Here is a 23,336-nt window from a genome sequence, read left to right on the forward strand (position 1 = left end):
CGGACGTTCTATGTGCATCACAATAAGTAAGAGAGGATCTCATCAGCTCAAATGTAAGTGCTCTCTTTTAAGAGGTAGTAGAAAGTTAGTGAGCCAATTGTTTTACAACAAGCAATGCATCATTTCTCATTAGTTGTAATGCTGAAGGTAGAGTACAGCGTACATTTTTGTTTTCAAGTGCGTCTTAATATAATGAAAGTAAGGATATTAACGCTGGCACAAAGCCAGCAAGAACCAAAACAAAAGCACTACAACATACATATACATATAAGTGCCTGACACCTCCAATGTTTTGCGTACATTCAGTGAAGCATCACAGCAATACCCTAATATGCTCACCCCGCCAAAAAGGAGCTGTACTACAAATACAAAAATAACGACAAAACATCAAATACAAACATCCTAGTAGTGTAATGGTGTATTAAAATATGGCTTCTTCCACTACATACGCGTTTGCTTCATGCTGTTGTTATTGTGAACAGCTCAGCATTTACTATAGTGTCGGCGGCGAGGTGGTTGGCCCTGTTAACACCAATACTAACGACGGAACAGGCCGTTGTCGTACAAGTTCGCACGGTATACGGTAGATACCGAAGTGATGCGAAGTCTTATGTGGAAAATGCTGCAATGCCAAAAGGCAAAGGCTAAAGCCTGAGAATTCTACGAAAGAGCTATCAGTTGTTTGTCCATGTTCCTGGTAAAAGGTTGTTCTGGCGGGCGAAAGCGCGAATTCATACTTACAATTGACTAAATTATCACACATACAAATTTTTCACTGCAAGTTTTAGTATACCCACAAAGTGTGAAAAATTTTTGGAGCAAAAGTTATCTAATCAATTTGAAAGTAGTGAAAATTTAAAGAATTGTAAAACGTGAGAAAAATATGTTTGGCTAGGAGAAATGAGTTTGGCTTGGTGTGTTGAAAAATTGGGAAAGAAAAAAAAAATCATGATAATAATGAACAATACTAAAAATTGTAGTTTTCAAGTGGTCAAATTTCAAATACGCAACGCCCTCTAGGCAAGGGAATTAAGTTAAATTTTGTGAAGCCTCTTGGCGTAAACGAACATATATACGTTTAAGGGCAAAAAGTGTTGGTTAAAAAGCCAAATACAAATATTTAGTGGGTGTTATGAAAATAAGAGCTTTTAGAAATACATAACTTAATAATTTAATACTCCGATACATATATACGAGTATATATACATATATATACTTATAAAATACTCAAAAATGGCACAATTCGTTACACACATACAACCAACGTTGCTGGAGGCTTCGCAGGGTCATGTACCGCACCATCATGGCCATCAAGTTGGCATACAACATTCATCACATTTGCCACATAGCGGGCATAATATGCCATCGCCGCCCACAACGTACAACCATCATCCACATTTGCACCATCAGCAGCAACATCAGGAACAACATTATCACAACCATCACCATAGTCCACCGTCGCAATTGTCGTCGCCACAAAGTGGCGCCCCATTACACCATCATCATATTGGCAAGCATGGAGCCAAACATGAGCACTTTGGACATCATGGCTCAGTAAGTATAGCCTGGATCCTAAACGCATGTACACACATACATACATATATGTATTTATAAATACATACTCACTTACATATGTATAAGGCACACAAAGGGCACTTAGTGGTATCGTTAAAGTACGAGTACATACATACCTACATATATACCATGAATCACTTTATGTGTGGTCTTGGTTTTTTGGGAAAATTTTGTAAATAGAATATCGTACTTAGATGACTTAATAAGAGTTAATCAGTTCCACGCAACACGCTTCTGATGCATGTATCTACCATTTTTACATACACATGCACTTACATATACAAATGTATGTCGTATATATATTCCTACATGACAAAATTTTCGAATACATCCGCTGTTATGTGCTCGAGATTATGCTCTAATTTGGGGTGTGCGGAAGGATGGAAGGAAGTATTTGCATAATTTTATGCCACCATCGAATGGCGGATGGTTTTTTATTTCAAGCAAGGGGTGGCCGCTGCTGGAAAACACTCTTTCTATCGTGTGAGGTTTCATACCCACAGTGAGCCTCGAACCCGAGACAAATTGAATGGTGATCACATGGTTGTTATGGCATATTTAGTACAAAAGTAGCGCGTATTCCTGCATACATAGATATATTACATTACATATGGGTTTGCATACATACATATATATAGGTTTTGCGTACTAAAGATGACGTAATTTTTAACTGGAGATGCTGCGCAGAAGAAATCGAAAACTTTGAGTTTCAATGTTGCCGCCACTTTGACCGCTACACAACTGAATATTGTATTTGGATTAAAGGGTATGAGCGCTTATGGTAAGCTTATTTGTACAATTGTTAGCATTAGGGTGGTCAGACCGGATATTCAAGGAACGTATTTTTTAAAACAGAATCGATTTTTAGTAATTGATATGCGTTCTGTAAATTCCTTGTATTACCTATGTTTGTATAAGTACCTACATAAGTGGTAGTTCAAATACGAGTTAAAAAATATTGTAAAATGAAATTAATCATTTTTTTCCATAGTTGCCAATTTGGTGCTTTAAGCACTAGAATTAGTGCTTTTTGCAAAGTAGTTATAACGACAAAAATAAAAATGGTTTAGCGTCTAGTGCCCTGTTTATGGATTTTTCTGCATTTTTAATACATAGAGACGAATGTTTTTTTCAAAAATCATTATGAATGAACAAATTTTGTGTTCTTGAATTATATGACACATTATATAATATATCACTTTTTTACTTTTATTAAGTACAAACTGCCATGAAAAAAGTATTCTTTGAATCAAAACTTTACTGCTTTTATTGTAGTTTTCCAAGTTTAGATGGTTTTTGAAACTTAAAAGTTGGCAACACTGCTTTTTCGCTAATAAAGCAAATATTATCATTATTTGTTGGATGTCGCCCAAGTCACTGAAATAACTAGCACGCACCTTCCAATTTAACCTAATTTCCCTAGGTATTGTTGACCTAGTACGCATAAGATCAATATTTCACCTTCACATATGTACATCTCTAAATGATGCCAATTGTTATCGCCTAGACGGCTGATAGCACGATTCCCCAACTTAGGCCCGAAACAGAATTGCAGCGGGACAGCGGTTAATGAGTTGACGGGTGGGGATCAGCTGATCCACTTCCGTCGGATAATTCGGTCGTTTAAATTGCGACGGGGACGGAAAATACTATTACGACCGGACGGTTTTCAGCTGAAATTTTGTGTGAATGCATACATTTCGTAGTGAAATATTTTTTTCTTGAAATATTCATTCTTACAAAAAACAACTTATTTCTAAATTATTTATATTTTGTGGGTTCTCTTGTGCAAATTGTAAACCAACAAATTGTCATTAAGTAATCCGAAAAACAACGCTGAGTCTTTAACCCGTCGGAGAAAGTAGAATTGAACCTAATTATTTTGCCGCCGTAAAAATAAACGACAGCAAGAAATCGGCCCCCACTGCAATTTTGTGCATTTATATGCTCGAGTAGACAGATGTACAATTTTACCCATGGAAACTTCCACGATAGAAGAGCGCGTTAAAATTAATGAAACTTATTTGAAAATCGTCTTCTAACCGTCACATATCGCAAAATTCGTGATTTTTTTGGTGAAAATGATCATCCGAATGAGTCGAAAATTCAAAGGTTGGTGAAAAAATTTCAAGCAACTGGTTCTGCCGAAAATATAAAATGGACTGGCAGACCGAAAAATGGACGTTCTGTTGAGAATTTTGCTGCTGTAACGCAACTGAAAGACCTTTTATTATCTTACTATTTTTATTAAGGTAGGTGGTTGAAGTACCACCCTGATACTCCCCAAGTAGCACTAAAGCGCCGTTTTGTTACTATTATGAGACCTCCAATAGGCAGATATCTACAGCCAGGCAGAGCTGTTGGTGTAATAGAGAAATTTGATGGCATTAAGGTTGGCACAAGCTGTCGAAGAAAGGAGTATCCAGTGACCTTAATCGCCTAGCTGCCGAGCCCGGACATTTACAGAAAAAGTGCTCAACAGTCTCCTTCTCTGAAAGGCTCCCACAGTTTCGGCAATGGGGGTTAAATGGTAACCTTAGCTTTTCCGCGTGTGTACCGATAGTCCAATGACCGGTAAACACAGCTACGAATTTGGAAATTGGCGTGGAGTCCCCAGGATTTTGTGAGTCCTCCGTTTATTGTATTCGGGCCAAAGAGTTTCCGAAATTGCACATGAAGCAATGGAGCTCCATCTTTTCTGCCCTTTCCTGAGAAATAAGTTGCGTAGTTTAACAACAGTCAAGGGGATGTTGATGGCGGAGGAGGTCTCAGACCAATTCAGTCCCCTTCCTCGCATTTGCCATTTTTATTAAAGTTAAAAAACATTTTTGTCAATTTGTAATTTCGTTTATGTGTGTTCTAATTTTTACAGCGTTTACCAGTGTCAACCCATTGGGAAACAATACCCTTCAATCCTTCACTCGTTGTACGCTGCAATTCTGTTCAAGCGATTAGAGCGATGTAGATTATTTGGTAGACAGTGTGGTATGCAACAGATACCGTATTTCAAGCCAATTTAAGTTTTGCAGGGTAATTTTTGTGTCATATTTGACGTTCATTTTGAGCTGCATTAAAGTTCATAAGTTGCGTACTTTTGCCACGGCAGCCACATTCTCGTTTACCTTTACTTGACTTAAGACCTAACTACAAATCTACTATGTGAGATCTAACATCAACTAATCTTTAAATATATTGGCCCGGACTTTCGTTTGAAATGATAATTAAAATGTGTTTATCGACATAAAGCTGCAATTAGTGGTGCCGTATTTTAGCCATAACTGTAATCATAGCAGTCATCTGTTCTGGTCAAATATTATATATGGGCATCACTCTAAACGATTATAGGTTCCGCACTATAACGCCATAACCATTAGCGCAGTCGTATATACCATATATATTGAATTTTTGTTTTTCACCGTGACCCCAGCAGCTGTGAAATATTAAAATTTTTTGTTTCTTTTATTTGCGATAAAAAAATTGAATATTAGAAATGAACGAAGAATAATTTATTGACTAATGGAAGATTATACTTAGGTACATGTTTTTAGGACAAAATGCAAATGATGGTGTTAATTCTACTTCAATATCAGCTGTTTATGGTTACGACATGACTATTTGACGAATGCTGTAATGTTGCGGTTATGGTTATGATTTACGGCTATGGCGTTTTGGTCAAGGCACCACTAATTACAGTTTAATAAATTCAGTTCAGAATACGGCCATACGTCTAATAGAAAAAAAGTTGCTAGCCTTGTCCTGAAATCTTTTAGTTTTCAATGACTTGCAGTTCGTTAGGTATCAAGCAGTAAAGTGCGTGATACTGGGCCGCATGTGTCATAGGCCGATGACGCCTCAAACCATGTTAGCATACATTTCTCTAGGCGATCATAAATTCTCATTCCAACCACTGCTGTCTACGATCCACGCACCAGAAACCACATAAACAACATAAGAGAGCACAAGCATGTGCGAATTTTTTACTTCTGCTCTCTGAGTAGTGATGATTTTTAAAAATAGATTGGCGTTGTTTTGAAAATTCTGCTCGACACAAAATAAATGCTCAAGAAACAAGTGATCTCCATTGGAAATGGCTCGAGTGGAGCAATGCACATATGTACATATATATGCATATAGTACTCGTATATCCACATGTCTCTTTTTGAAATTCACAAATTGGACTTCATTTTCATTTGCAGTGCACAAAATGTTTCGCCATCATTTGCACGTCAAATAAAATTATAACGCGAATAGTTTGTAAATGTATTTGAAGCAATATTAATTAACATTATTGATTAACAGTTAATCAACTAACTGTACTGAAAGTTAAGAAAATGCTGTCATTGAAGAAACGTTTTCCATCGCTACAGAGTTTGGGTGTAAGTGAAGAGCTTTGTGTGCCAAAAAAGAAACAAAAAAAAACATTGTATAGGAAATTATTACATGAAAGCTGATTGCTTGTCAGCGAGTGAATTATAGCAATTTCCTACATAAAATAGTAATTTTATTTTAATTGCTCAGTGGCTTGTGATTAATTTGAGAGGATTTATGTAACTTGCCTTTTACATATTTACGCTGTTTTGGGCTTGACATTTTCTTCATAAAACACATACATACATACATGTGAACACTCATGACTGAATTTGTAAATATGCATAGTTTGTGGTATGTAGGGGCACGCGAATACCCTGCAGGGAAAGCTAAATTCGTAACTAGCCCTGTTTCGCGTTTCTGTTTTTAACTCAGGAACTCCCGAATTGTGCCTTGGAGTAGTGATATTATGCGAGCGTCGCGATATGGTGCGCCCATGCCACCTGCACGCGATGCGTTGAGGGTGCATTAGGGATGCCAAGTACCGAAATGTCTTCATAAGTTTATATGGATTATTTTTCAAGTTAAAAATAAACTGAACTATTGGAAAGAAAATATTATTGAGGGAAATAATTTAAATTGCAGTTTTGTCTTTTTTTGCGTACAAAAAACCTGTATGAATACATGACATAGGAATTTGACAATATATTTTTCTTATATTACGGTAAAAGGAAAAAAATACAATACAAATTAAATCAGAATAGAGATAAGTCTAGTACGCATTTTTTCAGCGACTGTGTTACTTTTAGTTTCGAAAGGAATGTAATAATTTTTGTAGTGCAGGTGTATTTACATGTTTGTGTTTTCATCCTACTGATGCTTCAAGACTTAATAACAATATACGTATTGCAACTTGGCTTCTCACCTCATTAGTGCGGAATATTTTCCTTTTGGAAAATCCGTCAGTTCAAAAAGCAAGTTATTTGAAACGGCTGAGCAAGGTCCAAAGAACTGCGTTTCTAGGCATCACCGGCGCCTTAAGTACAAATCAACTTGCCGGTTCTAAATCTGGTATGAAAACAAGTGACATCCGCTTCAGCGTTCAGATTTAAAATATGGCGCTATGGAAGACACGGCGGTTTGCCCACACTTCTATACTACATACTATGAGTAGTTATAATCAGGAAATTGACTACTCTTACCCTAAACCCACCTTCAACAGGCCCTTCAAGACTAACATCCCGCCAAGAAGAGAGCGGCAAACTCAAAGACCATAGAGAAGAGCGCAAATAAATTTTTACGCGGATGGATCCCAGCTAGAAAATAAAGGAGACCACCGTAACCGAATCGGTTGGTGCTTGACTACCATTCGGAATTCGGAATACGTTGGCTCGAATCTCCATGAAACAACAAAATGAAGTAAAAGCTATTTCTAATAGCGGTCGCCCCTCGGCAGGCAATGGCAAACCTCCGAGTGTATTTCTGCCATGAAAAAGCTTCTCATTAAAAATATCTGCCATTCGGAGTCGGCTTAAAATTGTAGGTTTCTTAATTTGTGGAATAACAGCAAGTCGCACACCACAAATAGGAGGAGGAGCTCGGCCAAAACCTAAAAAGGTTATTAAATGGAGCTTTTTTTAAATTAGAACTGGAATTATCTGCCCGACTTCTGGACTGCTTTAGCGTTCACCAGGCAGAAAGAAGTCTTTGCCATAAAGGAGATAACTGTGTACCTTAACATACACACCGTAACAAAACGTCAGTCTTATATGGGTTCCGGGACAAAGAGATATTGAAGGGAATTGCCAGGCCGATGAGCTTGCCAGAAAGGGTACTAACCTATTTCTATGGCAACTTGCAAATTGAGGATAAAAAATAATATTCTCCAAGAGACCATTATGTATGTAGAGAAGAAAATACTTGTTGTACAACTAGGCTAATTTGGCCGCAAATAAATAAGAAAAGGTGATGAGAATTGAGAAGAGAGAACATCTCGAAGGCCGCCGTTTGGGTTACCGGTCATAGACTGCGAGGTAGGCGCTCTTTTCAGCTAGGAGTATTTTCTCTTGAATACTGCAGAAGTTGTAATACCGAGGAAGAGGAAGAAACAGTGGAACACTGCCTATGAATTTGGCCAGCCTTAGCTAGGAGTAAAGCAAGGTTGTTAGGAAAACACTCTTTTGACTCTCTTACGGAACTATCCGGTGTTGGGATATAACCTGATTCCATGACGAATGAATACTAATAAAATTAGGCCAAATTTGGTACACGTATTGCTCCCCACCGCATTAAGATGCGACATTTGTACGTAAATATTTTTGAGATTGGACAAAAACTACGCCCACACTTTATATGTCTTCTTATTAATTGTCGCGATAACCGCTTACGCGATTTGGGCCGAGCTTAACAAAGCGCGTCAGTCGTTTTTTTCTCGTGCTAACCAATGCCAGTTGGACACATCAAGTGAAGCTAAGTCCCTCTCCACCTGATCTTTCCAACTTCCTATTCCTCTGCTACCACCGCTGGTACCGCGTCGAATACTTTCAGAGCCGGGGTGCTTGTATCCATTCCGATGACATGGATCCGCTGGATCTTTATTCGCTGCGCTATGTCTATGTCGTCGTAAAACTCATACAGCTCATGATTCCATCGCCTGCGATACTTGCCGTTGCTAATGTGCAAAGGTCCGAAAATCTTGCGCAGAATCTTTCTCTCAAACACTCCAAGCGTCGCTTCGTCGGATGTTGTCATCGTCCAGGCTTCTGCGCCAAACGTTAGGACGGGCATGATGAGAGCCTTGTACAGCCACTCTTTATATGATGGGATTACATTTTCGTTCGTCCGTCTGTTGTTACAAGCCAACACTCTCAATTTAGCACTTCCTTACTGGTTCTTAACTTTCTTACTTGACCTTAACCAATTGCAGATTGCCCTCATTACAGAACTAAAGTTTTATTTCACTTACTGCGTACACTTGCCAATCAAACTTTCAAAAAGTAGTTCGTAGTCGTGACTGAAGTCATAGGGGTTAGGGGTAGTCAGAGGCCCGAAAAATGATGATTTTCAATATTTTTTTTTGCTAGCCAATTTATTTATTTTACAAAAATAAAAACATTGCATTAATACATCGAGTTTCGACTTGACTCTAGCAAAATTTCAAAAAAGAAAAAAAATTGATAATTGTAAAAGTTATCGCTGTTTCTGTGGAGCCCGTTTCTAAAGAAGTCCACATGACCACAACAAGAACTTGGAGATTCATCTAAAATTAATCGGACAAGAGAAATTAGTTTCATTAAAAGATGATCTTGTGCCTGATCGAAGCCTTTTTTTCAAAATTAACAATATGGCGGCCTCAGAAAATATTTTCCAGATTTTCGGGGAAAAAACCGACAATTAATAAATTAAAAAAATTAGAAATTTTTTGAAAACAAAATCCTTCGCTCAGGCACGAGTTTTTTATGTTTTTCAAAAGCAGTATAAATTTTATTGAAATCTAATAAACGGTTTTTAAGTTACAGAATCACCAGTTCAAAAAACATAGGTTTTGAGAAAAACGAACTTAAAGTTTTGCTATCGATTTATGTAGAGTTATACGAATTATTTCATTACTTACACTGTGTCATCTATTCCTTGGCCATATAATAGTTCTTCAGCCGTCATAGCAGCTTCCAAAATATCGATTTGCTTTTGCTTACGTAGCATTCTGCCTTCTCGAATGTTATCGTTAGTGCGCTTATCTGCCACTTTTATCTGCTGCTGCTGCTAGCTACTTCCTCTCGAACGGTCCGGAGCGTCCGAGCGCCCTTTGTTAATTATTGAATAACTCGAAAAGTATTTGTCGGATTACTATTTTAAGAAAATTCAAAAAAAAAAAACAATGTTTTGAAAATTCTGACTACCCCGTACCGCTTATAGGCACAGACCATTATAATAATATGTATTATTTTTTATGCCAAAGAAAATTTAAATATAAAAAAAATTCAACCAAAGATATGGTAGCACCGCAAAATACCGCCAGAATATAAATTTTCATCATTTAATGCAAAATAAGTGCAGCGTAAGTTATCGATTTCCATAGTTTAAGTTTTGCAGAAAAAATCGTGAAATGGTTTAGTTTCAACCGGCGCTCCACTTGCGTGACAATACTCCATAAAATGCTGTAATTTCAGACAAAGTTTCGTGCAGAGTAAATAGTTTTGAGAATTATGCAGCTGTACGCAGTTTGGAAAATATAGAAATTAAAAACAAGGAATTCACTTGAAGCGTTTTTATATCATATTTTGGCATTACAAACACTTCCTGCTTAAAAAGGTGTCAGAAACTCCGTATCATATCTGCATGGTACGAAATTGATCACTTTTCGCTTAAATAACTTTTTAAAATATTACAACCAAAGTGGACGCTGCACAGTGCGGCCGATTCCCAAAAAGCTGGCCAAAAGTCGAAAAAAAAGTTTCTAGATAGAGTTTTTTTTGTCTTTGGGTTGGCTACAGTAATGCCTTGAGTAGTGAAAACCGTTCATAGCAACGTCCTGTACCCTAAGTACCCTCTGTATTTTCAGTCGCAACGTGGCCTTCGTTTGAGCATCGTATTACTGTCGATGAATAGTGAAAGTTGTACACATTTGAAAGATTTTGTAATGGAGTAAATTGAACAAAACCAAATGGAATCATCTTCGGAAGGTTAGTAAAATACGAGAAATCTTTAGTACATATCAATACCTCGACATAAAATTTTTAGCTGCAGCAATACGTAGATACATTTTTTGCAATTTTTTTTATAAAATTTGAGTTTTCAAACTGTATAGTAATACAACGTCGTCATATGCTGCTTTGAAACCTATTAAAGGTTACTCAAAAAAGTAATGGTTACTGAATAAAACAAGATTCAGCTGCTACCACTTGCTACCTTGGCTTTTATGCTATTTTCAAAATTTTAAGATCAAATTCGTAATCAGCGACCCCGAAAACATATAAATTAACATGCATCTTGATTATGTTCTAGAATATACGCTATTTCACGTGAGGGGGTGGCCAATAGGGGTGGAAGGGGGTGGATTTTCAAAATTTTAAGATCAAATTCGTAATCAGCGACCCCGACAACCCCCGAGTAAGAAATTTTGAATCAATTACTTAATTTTTTGAGTTTTGGCCAGCTTTTCGGGAATCGGCTGCACTGTGCGCTGTGTTCCCGAAACTGACTGGGTAAATTTTCATGCCTGCGGTTCTTTAACATACAAGATTTTCACATGTGGGAATCGGAAAACCCTCAAAACAGCTGGTTGCCCATCTTTTAGTAGTTTTTGAAATGATTATTTTTTTTAGAAATTTAGGATTTTTAAACGATAGTATAGACTATCATAGCTTAGGATACTAAGATTCATCGATCGACCTATGTAGATCGAGAGTACTCTGTTAAGTACGCCTTGATTTTTTCATGCAAATGGCTTTATGTCTCCACTAAAAGCGGCAAAATTACGACTTAGACAGTGCCGGCGAACTTTATGGCGACATTGATGTGGTTTATAACATATATAGGTATAAATATATATATATACCTATATAGGATTTTCCAATAACAGGTGTTAGGTGTTAAAGCGGAGAGATGATTAACGATTTTTTATGGCCGAAATTGAATGGTATTGATCTGGACATCTTGTGATTTAACACCTTGTGACTTTTTCTTTGGGGCCACGTGAAAGAGAAGGTCTACGCCAACAGACCAGGGCCAATTCAAGGCCTCATAGAAGGAATTCGTGAGGCTATCGAGGACATAGGGCATCCACTTTGCAATTCGGTTATGGAAAATTTCAGGAAAAGGATATTGCCCTGTAAACGTGGTCGTGGTGGTAATATGTGTACTACTGTGTCCAAAAAATAAGGTGACATTGTATTTATTTTGAAAATTCTTTATTTATTCTTCCAAATCAATTTCATCCCCTTCAAAGTAATCCCCTCCCGACACAATGCACTTATGCCAACGTTTTTTCCAATTTTCGAAACACTGGTTGTAGTCACTTTCCGGGATGGCCTTCAGTTCCGTCTTCGTTGCGGCTTGAATCTCCTCTATCGTGTCAAAACGGTGTCCCCGGAGCGGTCTTTTGAGCCTGCTGAACAGCCAGAAGTCGCACGGTGCCAGATCAGGTGAATACGGTGGTTGCGGAACGATATGGGTTGAGTTTTTGATGAAATGATCACGAATTACGAGTCCAAAAAATTCAATGTTTTCGGTACCAGTCGAGATTTGACGCGCTTGAGGCCCAAAACATCCTTCAAAATGGTATTGACTGAGCCTTTCGATATGCCAACATCATCAGCAAGGTCTCTAATCGTTAATCGACGGTTTTTCAACACCAAATCTTTGATTTGTTGGACGTGAGCTTCGTCAGTTGAGGTTGATGGTCGCCCAGGACGCTCTTCGTCTTCGACACGTTCACGACCGGCTTGGAACTCACTATACCACTTGTAAACATTTTTTTTAGACATAGCCTCATCACCAAAGGCTTTCTGCACCATCCTCAACGTATCCGAAAATTGATTCCGCAAACAAAATTTAATGCAAATTCTTTGCTCAACAAATTTCGACATTGCAAAAAACGAGAAACTCACTTTTAGCAGCTCACAAAACGACGCGTATCTCAAACAGTAAATGAATATTTCACATGAAATTTGACATAGATGTCACTCACAGTACTACCAACCTAAAAAAAAAAAGAATTCTCCTAATCCTTCAAAGCGCGCAGTTTAAAATCAAATGTCACCTTATTTTTTGGACACAGTAGTATGCCTGATGTTATTTTTCACAAGACTATTAACGCCAAACCTTCCTCTTTATAATGAAATAAACATCCGATTATTCATATTAAAAAATAGCATTTTTCTTTGAATATCAACATAATACCTCTTAAAAACCCCTTTATAATTAGCGCGCACACTTTTTTTTGGGTGTTTGGTGGAGCTCCTCTTCCTATTTGTTGTGTGCGTTTTGATGTTGTTCCACAAATGGTGTACCTACAGTTTCAAGCCGACTCCGAACGGCAGATATTTTTTATGAGGATTTTTATGAGGAAAATACTCTAGCTTCGAATTGGCATTCTTTCAGTGGATTTGGGGGGCCGAGGACCTTGTGAAATTTATCGAACAGTTACTAATTGCAGATCCGCCAGCAGGGCGCCCCCCTTAGGGCGGTGTCCTTTCTCCTCTGCTGTGGACTCTGGCAATCAACCGATTGTTAGAGGATTTAGAGGATAGGAGGACACTTGACCTACGCAGATGATGTTACAATACTAATACGAGATACCCTCTGAAATAAAATGCAAAATGCTTTGAACGATGTGAGCCGGTGTGCGAAATCGTGTGGTCTTGAGGTAAATCCGAACAAAACAGAACTAATCTTGTTCACTAGGAAACACAGTATACCTAGAAGAAGAGACATTAGAACACTCTCTATGCGGCTGCATGGCTCTGGGTAGAAGAAGGCTCAATGTTTTAGGAAAAATATTTTTTGATTAATTTAGCAGAAGTAGCCAATTTAAAACTAACAATGATTGTTAGATACATTAGAGTCACAAGTTGGTTCAATGAGGACAGTGTAGAGTGAGGAGGGAGAACCGCCCTGGTGGTATCACAATAGGCGTAGGTGTGTTAAGTGGCAACCACTATACCTACCTAGAGTGGCTCAATAAATAACTCGGACACCCAAGTGATATGGTTTAAAACAAAAAATATATATTAAAATGCAAATCTAATGCGTTTATGTGTCACATTTATTTTCGTTCTTCAAGCGTATTTTTCGAAACTACAAAAAACACAAACAAACTTCATTCGTACATAGAAAATACAAACATAAAAACTTAACAGAATATATGACAAAAAGAACTCGGACATTTATTTAAAGTTTATAATTATAAAGTAGAGTTAGGCAAATAATATTTAAGAAAAACCAATATAATTAATATTTAGTTGGCAAGCTTTTATTTTTTCACTACATTCAGTCTTCTTGGCATGGATCCGACGAGCTTCTTGCATGTTAAAGGATCTATTTTCCCCCACTCTTCTCTAATAGCATCTTCTTCTCTAATAGCATATTTCTAATAACAAACTTTTTCAGTTGGTCTTCAAGATAAGCCTACAGATGTTCAATTACATTGATGTCTGGAGATTGTGGAGGTGTTTCAACGCACATCAAGTGCCTTATGTTCGGGATCGTTGCCTTGGTAGTATTGGATATTGTACTTAATTTCCAACTTTTCAGCACTTCGGACCAAATTTCTTTCATAATTGTTAGGTATTGTTTGTGGTCCATATTGTCCTTAATGAGGCACAAATTTCCAGCACCAGCAGCGGACATACAACCTCATACCATTATCGACCCACCGCCAGGTTTAACTGTCGGACGTAATTTTTTTTTCAGTAACTCTTGGTTAAGAGTTTTCCACACATATATGCAATTGTCCATCTGACCTACGCGTTTTTTCGTGCAACTCTTCCATTATAATTATTCCACCGTTCAACTGCATCCGAAAACAGTTTTGGTCGTTTCGATTTATTTTCATTTTCTACGGATTTTGTTTCTATGAAACGTTTTATCACGTCGTATACAGTCGAACAGGGTCTATTCACTATTTCTGCGATTTTCCGAACGGTTTTACCCTTTTTATGATGACTAATAATTAAATTTCTGACTTTAATTGAGATTTTTCCCCGCTGTCTACCGATGTTTATAAATTGGACTTTTATTCAACAAAATACGATATTTTTTACTTTAATCTATTACGTTTGGTTCTTTCTTTGCACTGTTCTACCGAGAGAAAATTGATTGTGGGATTCTTCGTTTTAAAGTGCCAACTAATCGCAATAGTGCCAGATGTCCGACTTCTTTTTTGACACCAATTTTGCGAATGCTGCATTATAAATTTTTTATAAGAAGGAGGTGGTGCATTTGTAAATTACTATTACTATGATATTTTTAGAATCCTATTAGAATACCCAAGCGGAAAATATAAAAATAAAAATATTTAACTTGCATTTCTTACAAAAATTTTGAATTTAAAGCTGCTTGTTATGTATGTCCGAGAACTTTATTGAACCACTGTACCTACCCTCAGCGAATTTGCAATACGTGTTTCTTGATCATACAGCAGGGAAACGATTAGGGAAATAAACATAATTTGAGGATGGGTGTGCTAATATTGTCGATTTTTTTAATAAGTCAGTTAAAATATGTCATTCAAATTTCGTGCAAATGTTTGAAAATCTAAAAGTTGAATTAATGTTTTGAATTTTGAAACTTACTTTTACAGGGGTAAATTATTTTAAATTTTTAACATTTGACAAATCTAGAATTAGCAATAGCGAGAGTTGCACTAAACGAATCGATTGCAGCTCATTTGCACTAGTGCTTAAATCCACAAAAGTTGAAATTAGCTCCCCCGAATATTTATTCAATTCATATCCATTAGTTAAGACAAACCAGACTTATTTATTAAGCGGTTTTTTCAGCATCCTACAATTTTCATAGCTGCTCTCCCATTACTCTCATTTACGAGATTAATTCTTTTATTTGATAATGTCTTAAGTTTTAGTCTGAGAAAAAAAAAACAGACTAATGTACTAAAAAATTATCGCACTCTTTTGGGAAATAAATCTACTGCATATTAATGTGAAAACAATATCAGTTTAATTAAAATAAAATTCCAAATATTTGACTTTACTGACCTCAAGAGCACAAAGGACACGAACGTTTACCCCAGAAACTTTATTTATTTTATTTAATTAATTGGAAAAAACCAAAATCCACCCTTACGCGCATACTTCAGTAAGTCTTAATAATTGCGTAAAGTTTTGCCGACGTTCTTAGCACGTGAATAGGGTGGCGAGTAATTCATGGTTATCTTAAACACCTTTTTTTACATTTTTATTCATGTGCAAATGACACGAAATAAGAATAATATGGATATGGTAATTTACGCTGAGCTCAGCTCCTTTGTGTTTACAAAGTTAGTGCATTTTGCTGCACTTTCCATATAATTTGATGTCCTTTTCATAGTATGTGTATGCGTATATGATTGTAATTGGCTAAGTATTTGTGCTACGTTTAGTTTGCCAACAACAATAGCATGATTTAAAGGCTGTTATGCATTGCTCATAAAGACCGTCTGTGTGAGGGGTCGCATGTCGCTTGCCACACTACCCAATGTCGTGTTGATTGGGGTGAAGCCGCAAATGTCATTCTGACTGCATTGCGAATGAAACGTGATGTTGTGCACACTGGATGAGTTTCACACGTTGTGATTGTGGTGGTGGTTCCGGTTTCGGTTTTGTATTTCGTGACATTTCTTGCATTTCGAAAATGCAACTAAATTTGCATATGGGAGTGTATAGGATGTATGCCTGAAAAAATGTTAATATACATACCTTGTCTCTATAAATGGACGAAAAATACGAAATATTTCTTCCTAGACTCATAAAATAAAATGGATAATTGACAATAAGTCCACAGACATTCAAGGTTCAAAGCAGTGTTAGTTTTAAATCTGATAATAATAATATTAATAATAATTGGCGCTTACCCCTTTGTTAAATGTTTGTTAGATATCTTCGTAGTGCGTCTTGATGTTTTTCTACAAATGGAGGGATTTATAGTTTTACGCCGCTTCTGAACGACAGAAGGTTTTTATGAGGAGCTTTTTCATGGCATTCACGGATGTTTGCCATTGCCATTGAGAGGCGATCGCTACTAAAAAAATTGTTTTCTATCATTTGGTGTTTCAAGCCCGGGGCTACGGCTGCCGCTAAATCCTATAAATTATTTATAATGACTATTGCTGAAATATGAACAAAATCAAAACTCATTACGACTAATTCTATGAACCTAAGAAAAATTATTTTCTACTTTTTAGTCCATTTATAGAAATTTGCTTTATTAAAAATTTGTTTAAGGGGGCAGCTCCTCCAGACAACGAGTGTTTCAATCGTTTTCGCGAAAAACTGAGAAAACTCTTAAAATAAACTACATATAATATTAATATTCATGCTTAAATGAATATACAAACATTTTTTTGAAGTATTAGGTGCACAACTAAGTCCCCGCTGTTTTTCAATAGATGCCGCCAGCAGTGTGTGCTAGTCGATTCTAACATAACCTAAACGTCATAAACCAAGCGTCTGAGCTGTATGGTAAACAAACTGATTCGACACATTAGAGAATTTGTTTTGGTATCATATACTTTTGGTGTTGTGAAAATGTCAAATTTTGTGCCGAATTATCGTCATTTGCGGGAAGTGTTGATTTTCCTCTTTCATTCGAAAAAACGGCGGCTGAAGTTCATCGAGAGCTACAAAAAGTTTATGGAGATGCTGCTTTAAGTGCAACAACGTGCCGAGATTGGTTCCGTCGCTTCAAAGACGGTGATTTTATTGTTGACGACCGTCCGCGTGAAGGAAGGCCAAAAACCTTCGAAAACGCTGAATTAGAGGCATTGCTTATGAGGATCCGTGTCAAACGCAAGAAGAGCTTGCTTCAGTATAAAGAGTTACCCGCCAATTAATTTCCAAGCGATTGTATGTTTTGGGAATGATTCAGAAACAGGGGACTTCGGTTCCTTACAAGTTAAAGCCAAGGAATTCAAGGGTTCAACGTCGTTTTTTCGCCTGTGAACAACTGCTCCAGCGACAAAAAAGGAAGGGCTTTCTTCATCGCATCGTGACGGGTGATGAAAAATTGATTCATTACAGCAATCCAAAGAAAAGAAAGTAATGGGGACTGTCCGGTTATGCTTCTACGTCGTCGCCTCGGCCGAATATTTACGCTGCGAAGGTTATGCTACGTATTTGGTGAGACCAAGTTGGTGTTATTTATTATTGAAGCGGCCGCAATACGCAGAGAGGCATGAAAAAGGGATTCTACAGCATGACAACGCTCGGCCTCACGTTGACAAACCCGTTAAAAAAACGCATTTCGAGAAAAACGCGATTAAAGTTTTCATTTTTACTCATCTTTCGTTCGATGCTCATTACTTCATTGACCTTTTTAGACTATTAAGCTTAAACATTGAAAAAATATTCTTTAGATTTTAAATGATTTTTTGAAGCAAACAAATGAAAAATTTGAAAGTGCTGGAGGAGCTGCCCCCTTAATTTGTTTTTTATTTTTTAATGTAATATATTTGGAATTACATTTTATTGATGCTATAGAATAATTATTTTTATAATTTACTTGTAATAATTAAGTTGCACAAAGTGAAAAGCATTTAAAAAAATGTCCTTGTGTTTTCAATGACTTCTGCACTACTGACAGTAACGTAGTCACCTTCCATCATAATCACTTTAAATTGGTCTTGTTTCGTTGGTAGAAATATATGTATTAAGGTTACCATAGTCAAGTGGTATAAAAATGAGATAAATATCAAAATAATTAGCTTTAAAGGTTAATTAATTCATGCTCTTTGGCATCCACGTGCATTAGGGGGTTAAAGATGCAGGTTACTTGATTACAACAAACAAGCAAACAACAAAACCAGATTACTGCAGTGTTTGCTGTTTTAGGAGCGACTATTGATTTCCATTTCGAAAATCAAAAGTTTAAATTATTTTACTACAATAAAACATACTACGAAAAACTTTAGAGGGCGATTCTACTGATGGAAAGGTTTTTCAAGTAATTTAAAACTTTAGAGCCTCAATTAAAATTCTCTGATGGTAATTAAATGAGCGCTGATAATACTCAAACTATCTGTAAAGAGCAGAGGAGGTATTAAGATGATTCGAACCATCGCAGAGTTTAGGCCAGGTTTTCGAGACTACCCTGACTAATTTAGACTATACCTGTTGACTGGAAAGTCTTCGCAAATTTGCATTTACTGGCATTCCTCATCATCATCACGCATGGCACTACGGTTCAGTGTGAGCTTTAGCTTCCTCCACAATTTTTCTCCATGCATCTCGGTCCATAGACATACTACCGTAGTTTGCTGCTTGCTTACTTGCTTAAGCTACTTAGATCGTTCTCAACGTCGTCTAACCATCCGCGGTCGTCCTCTTTGCTTTTCACAATACATGCGTGCATCCGAAAATTTGCGAGCATTATTTCCCCGAATATTTCTCGGTCAGGAGGAGGCAGACTTTCCTTCGATGAAATCATATATACGTCACTTAGTTTACAAAAAGTTAACATCAGATTCGTAGTCACGATTGTGAAAAACCCTAACTAATTGTAGCTGAGTAGGCATTCGACTATTTGCCTAGAGTGATTTTGTTTTGCGTTTTTTTAGTTATAGTACCATCTGTTTCATCCAGTAAGACTGTCACTAGAAAAGGCAACATTAGTTATAATTAAAAGACACTGAAGCATTTTCTACATGTAACCCAACACCATCATAAAAAAAAATTGACAGAAATCAATGTGATTTTGAGTCACTTCAGAATTGCGCTTTAAACACCAAAATGTGATGGCCTATAACTCTGCATACTAGAAATTTCTTTAAAAGTTCTGATAAAAGAGTGAAATTATTATAAAAATTTCTTGATTTTTATTTTTAGTTTGCACAAAATTTGAAACTTGGATTTTTATTTATAAAAAAATATTAGTATTAATTTGGGAACAAATGAGATGCCAAAGCTTGTGAATAAGTCCTTGTTCTATAGTTAATGAACGCACTTTAGTTAAATGATGGGATATCTAATACTTATTGCCTGGGCTGTATTTATGTGGGTATCCACGAAAACTGTGTAAATGTAAGTGGGCTCCAATGCATAAAAGAAAACACCATTTAAAAGCAGTTTAACAAACTCCCAGATAAATTAAGGATTTGTCAAAGCCATATCGACAAATATTATCTACCCACACGTATGCATATTTACATATATATTTACAAAACATTGCACAAAATTGCATTCTAAATAATATTGCCGTTGCGCATGTGCGGGCTAAGGTACTTAGACGGTAGGCAGTATGTACTTCTCTAGGTATGTCAGCGTATCAAACAACAACTAAAGAATATAAACCGGCAACTTTATTTATCAAAACAATAACAGATGCACGTGGTAAGCACGTTGCTTGGCACGCGACCGGCGCTTAAAATCGCTCTAATGCATTCTCTTCTCTCTTCGCACACATTCGAAAAACCTCTCAAACTCTCTCAGTGCATAATTTCGAAAAGGCTTAATTCGATGGCAAAGTGCGCAGGTCCTTCGAACATCCTGAGTCGGCAACTCTGTGACCAGCTACGAGGATACGCTGAAGTTGCGGTCACATCCAGTCTAGAGTAAAATTTTCAAGAAATCGGAAGCAAAAATTCTCCTTAACATCAGCGTCTAAGTGAAAAAGCCATCTACTATAGAACACAATATAGATATACACATACTTATAATATATATAGATATATAATACATATATATTAATTTCAAACGGGTTTTAAAGTATTTTAAGCTACAAATTTAATTCCAAAAATATATCAGAACCTTTAAAAGGTTACATTTAATAAGTTTTTTATAATAAAGTGTGCACATAAATGAAAATTTCAACCAGAAAAAGAAAGGAAAGCTATGACTAAGCAGTGACGACATCGACTTACACAATTTCTCTATAATATATAAATTTAAAGTGAAGAAAATTTTTGGGAAAACCTTCATAAAATTTAGATTTTGTACAAAATGGTCACTGAAAATGGAACGCAGGTAATTCTTTTATAAATTTCTCAATTTCTTTCAATAAATATTTATAAAATATGAAATTGTAGTGCAAAATTTTGCTGTTGACTAATGCGGCAGCCATAATGGCGTCCATCTTTGATGATATCGATTTTTCATAGCTACATTGATTTATTGAACTTTTGACACTGCATTTAAAATACTTTGCCAAGATTTCATTACAAATAAGATATTTCCGTATACAAAATTCATTTTAGTTGAAAAATATGCATTTTACTTAGAGTTTTGCAAAATATTTTCATTGAGACCCACCCATGCGACGTAGTGAAAATTTTCATCGATTTTCCTATTCCCTTTCACACTGGCAGCAGCGAATGTAAGCTTTCGTATAAGTAAGCCGATGGTTGAGTGGTGCTGGTGATAGTGTAATTATGTGAAAATTGCCAAGTGAATAAGATGGTAATTTATATGATTCTTAATTTTGTATGCAAATTTACGTATGATAAATTCAGGTTTGTAGTAATTACCTGGGGAAGAATGAATTTCATGAAACGTTCGTGCAATGATATAATTGGGCCTTGGGTGCGGCTTTGGTATAAGTATGACAGTGCCACTGATGTGCGTATCCGGAATGAGGAACGAATTCAGTATTCATTTTATTTTTAGATTAACCTAATTTCAAAATATGCACTGACAACTTTCTGTACATGAACAGTGCGTGCACCTATAGTTTACTGCGTACTGCGTATAAAATGAGTCATGGCAAAATGGCTTGACAATTTTTAATAGATATATTTTTTAAAGAAACTCTTTCTTAATCTATTTTCTTGGTGGTTCTTTTATTTATAAAAATTAATATTTGAAAGTGAGATTTTTCATTTGCGTAAAATATTATATATGTGACATAAAAATTAAAAACAAAAATCAGAATATGTAAGTTAAGTTATAATCATTGCCTAGTAACGAAATACTCGAATTTCCTAAGCACTTATCTTAGGGAAAGAAATATAAATTTAATTTTAAAAAATTTTAAAGTTATTTTTATTGGTATGTAGAGGATCGTGGGTATTTTCTACCGTTAAAATAATTTACTTATAAAAAAAGTTTTTTTGAAATATTCATAAAAATATACTATATATAGAATTTTTATTTTGAAAATTTATTTTTATTTTAATGAAATAACATTATAAATTTTTTATATTTTATTACAATATAATTTTTATATTTTGAAACCATAAAAAGTGCAGGCAATGGAACATTTACTACAACTTTTTTTGCTGTTCAAAAATAGTAAGTTTTAATTTGGGGTAAAAAATATAAATTTAATTTAGAAAAATTTTAAAGTTATTTTTATTGGTATGTAGAGGATCGTGGGTATTTTCTAGCATTAAAAAAATTTACTTATAAATGAAATATTCATAAATAAATCCTATATATAGAATTTTTATTTTGAAAATTTATTTTTTATTATTTTATTATTAATTTTTTATTATTTTATTATTATTTTTATTTTGAAACCATAAAAAGTGCAGGAAATGGAACATTTACTACAAATTTTTTTACTGTTCAAAAACAGTAAGTTTTAATTTGAAGCAAGAAATATAAATTTAATTTAAATTTTAAAGTTATTTTTATTAGTATGTAGAGGAATGTGGTATTTTCCAGCGTTAAAGTAAAAAAAAATCAACTTAAAAAAAAAAAAATTTAGAAATATTCATATATAAATACTATATATAATAGAATTTTTATTTTGAAAATTGTAAAAGCTTTTTTAATGCTCTAATGATAAAACCATAAAAAAAGCAAATAAAACTCTTCAAATAGAATTTAAAAAAGTAGAAAAAGTGTTCAAAAACAAAAAATTAAAAGGGGTCAGCTGATGAACATTTTTATTTAGAAAATTATAGATACAAAATTCTCATTTTAATTTAGGGTGACTATTTTTCAAGACGATATGTATTTCAAAAAACGGAAGGACATATTTTTTCAATTTGCACTTTTTTTGTTTTGTGTTTTCCATAATACGTAAAGTGAAATTTCAAAACAAAAAAAAAAAAATAAATAATAATAATACGAAAAGAAAATAGTTCTGTGCAGTTAAATTTGAAAAATTGCATTTGTAGTTTATTATTTTCTAATAGATAAATATTAAAACTGAATAAAATAAAAAAAGAATAGTTACTTCAGAAATTTCTCTTTCGAAAAATTTACATAAGATGGAGTTTGTTTTACAAATCGTTTAGCCCTTTGATGTAACAATGCGTGCGGGGTAATTCAGAAAAAAAATAGTTTCATAGTCAAAGTTTTTTCTTTTTTCAAATAATATTAAACAATTTATTTTTATTTTGAAAAATATTTTTGTTTGAAAAACTCGATAATTTTGTTTTTCAAATAATATTAAACAATTCATTTTCATTTTGAAGATTATTATGAAGTGCTCTTTGTTTTGTTGAAGAGTATTGTTATTTTTAAAAATCGAGGTAGGTGCCAAGTTTCAAAAATAAAATATTTTCGCACAGGCTCTTATAGAAAAATTAAAAAAAACGCTTAAAAATTTCAGGGCTTTGATTTGAAATGGTTTATAAAATGGTGCTATATAATACCTATAAGAAATAACCAAAAAAAAGGAAATAAACACATTTATTATTTTTTTTTAAATATTCGTTTGAAATATGTTGCGCAAAAAATAAATTTTTTGTTTTAAATTTTGTTGCAGGTTGTATTTATATAGTAATAAAAAAATTTACAATTTAATAGGTTTGTGTAGATATGAAAATATAGGCATGAGACTCGACCTTAAGGTCT

General features: G+C 35.1%; 1 protein-coding gene across 4 annotated transcripts in view; it reads left to right on the forward strand.

Annotated features, from left to right (window-relative positions):
• Nucleotides 1-1,233: 1,233 nt before the first annotated feature.
• Nucleotides 1,234-23,336, forward strand: part of LOC129242383 (ankyrin-3) — a 161,188-nt gene continuing 139,085 nt past the window's right edge. For 2 of the 4 annotated variants that reach the window (XM_054878992.1, XM_054878993.1), the window contains exon 1: nt 1,234-1,554. In XM_054878992.1, coding sequence (XP_054734967.1) covers nt 1,234-1,554 — 321 coding nt within the window. Of the gene's footprint in view, nt 1,555-20,241; nt 20,559-23,336 lie in introns of those variants that run through there. The other 2 variants (XM_054878994.1, XM_054878995.1) reach the window with 2 other exon arrangements.

Source organism: Anastrepha obliqua, chromosome 3 (assembly GCF_027943255.1).
Source record: "Anastrepha obliqua isolate idAnaObli1 chromosome 3, idAnaObli1_1.0, whole genome shotgun sequence".
NCBI lineage: Eukaryota > Metazoa > Arthropoda > Insecta > Diptera > Tephritidae > Anastrepha > Anastrepha obliqua.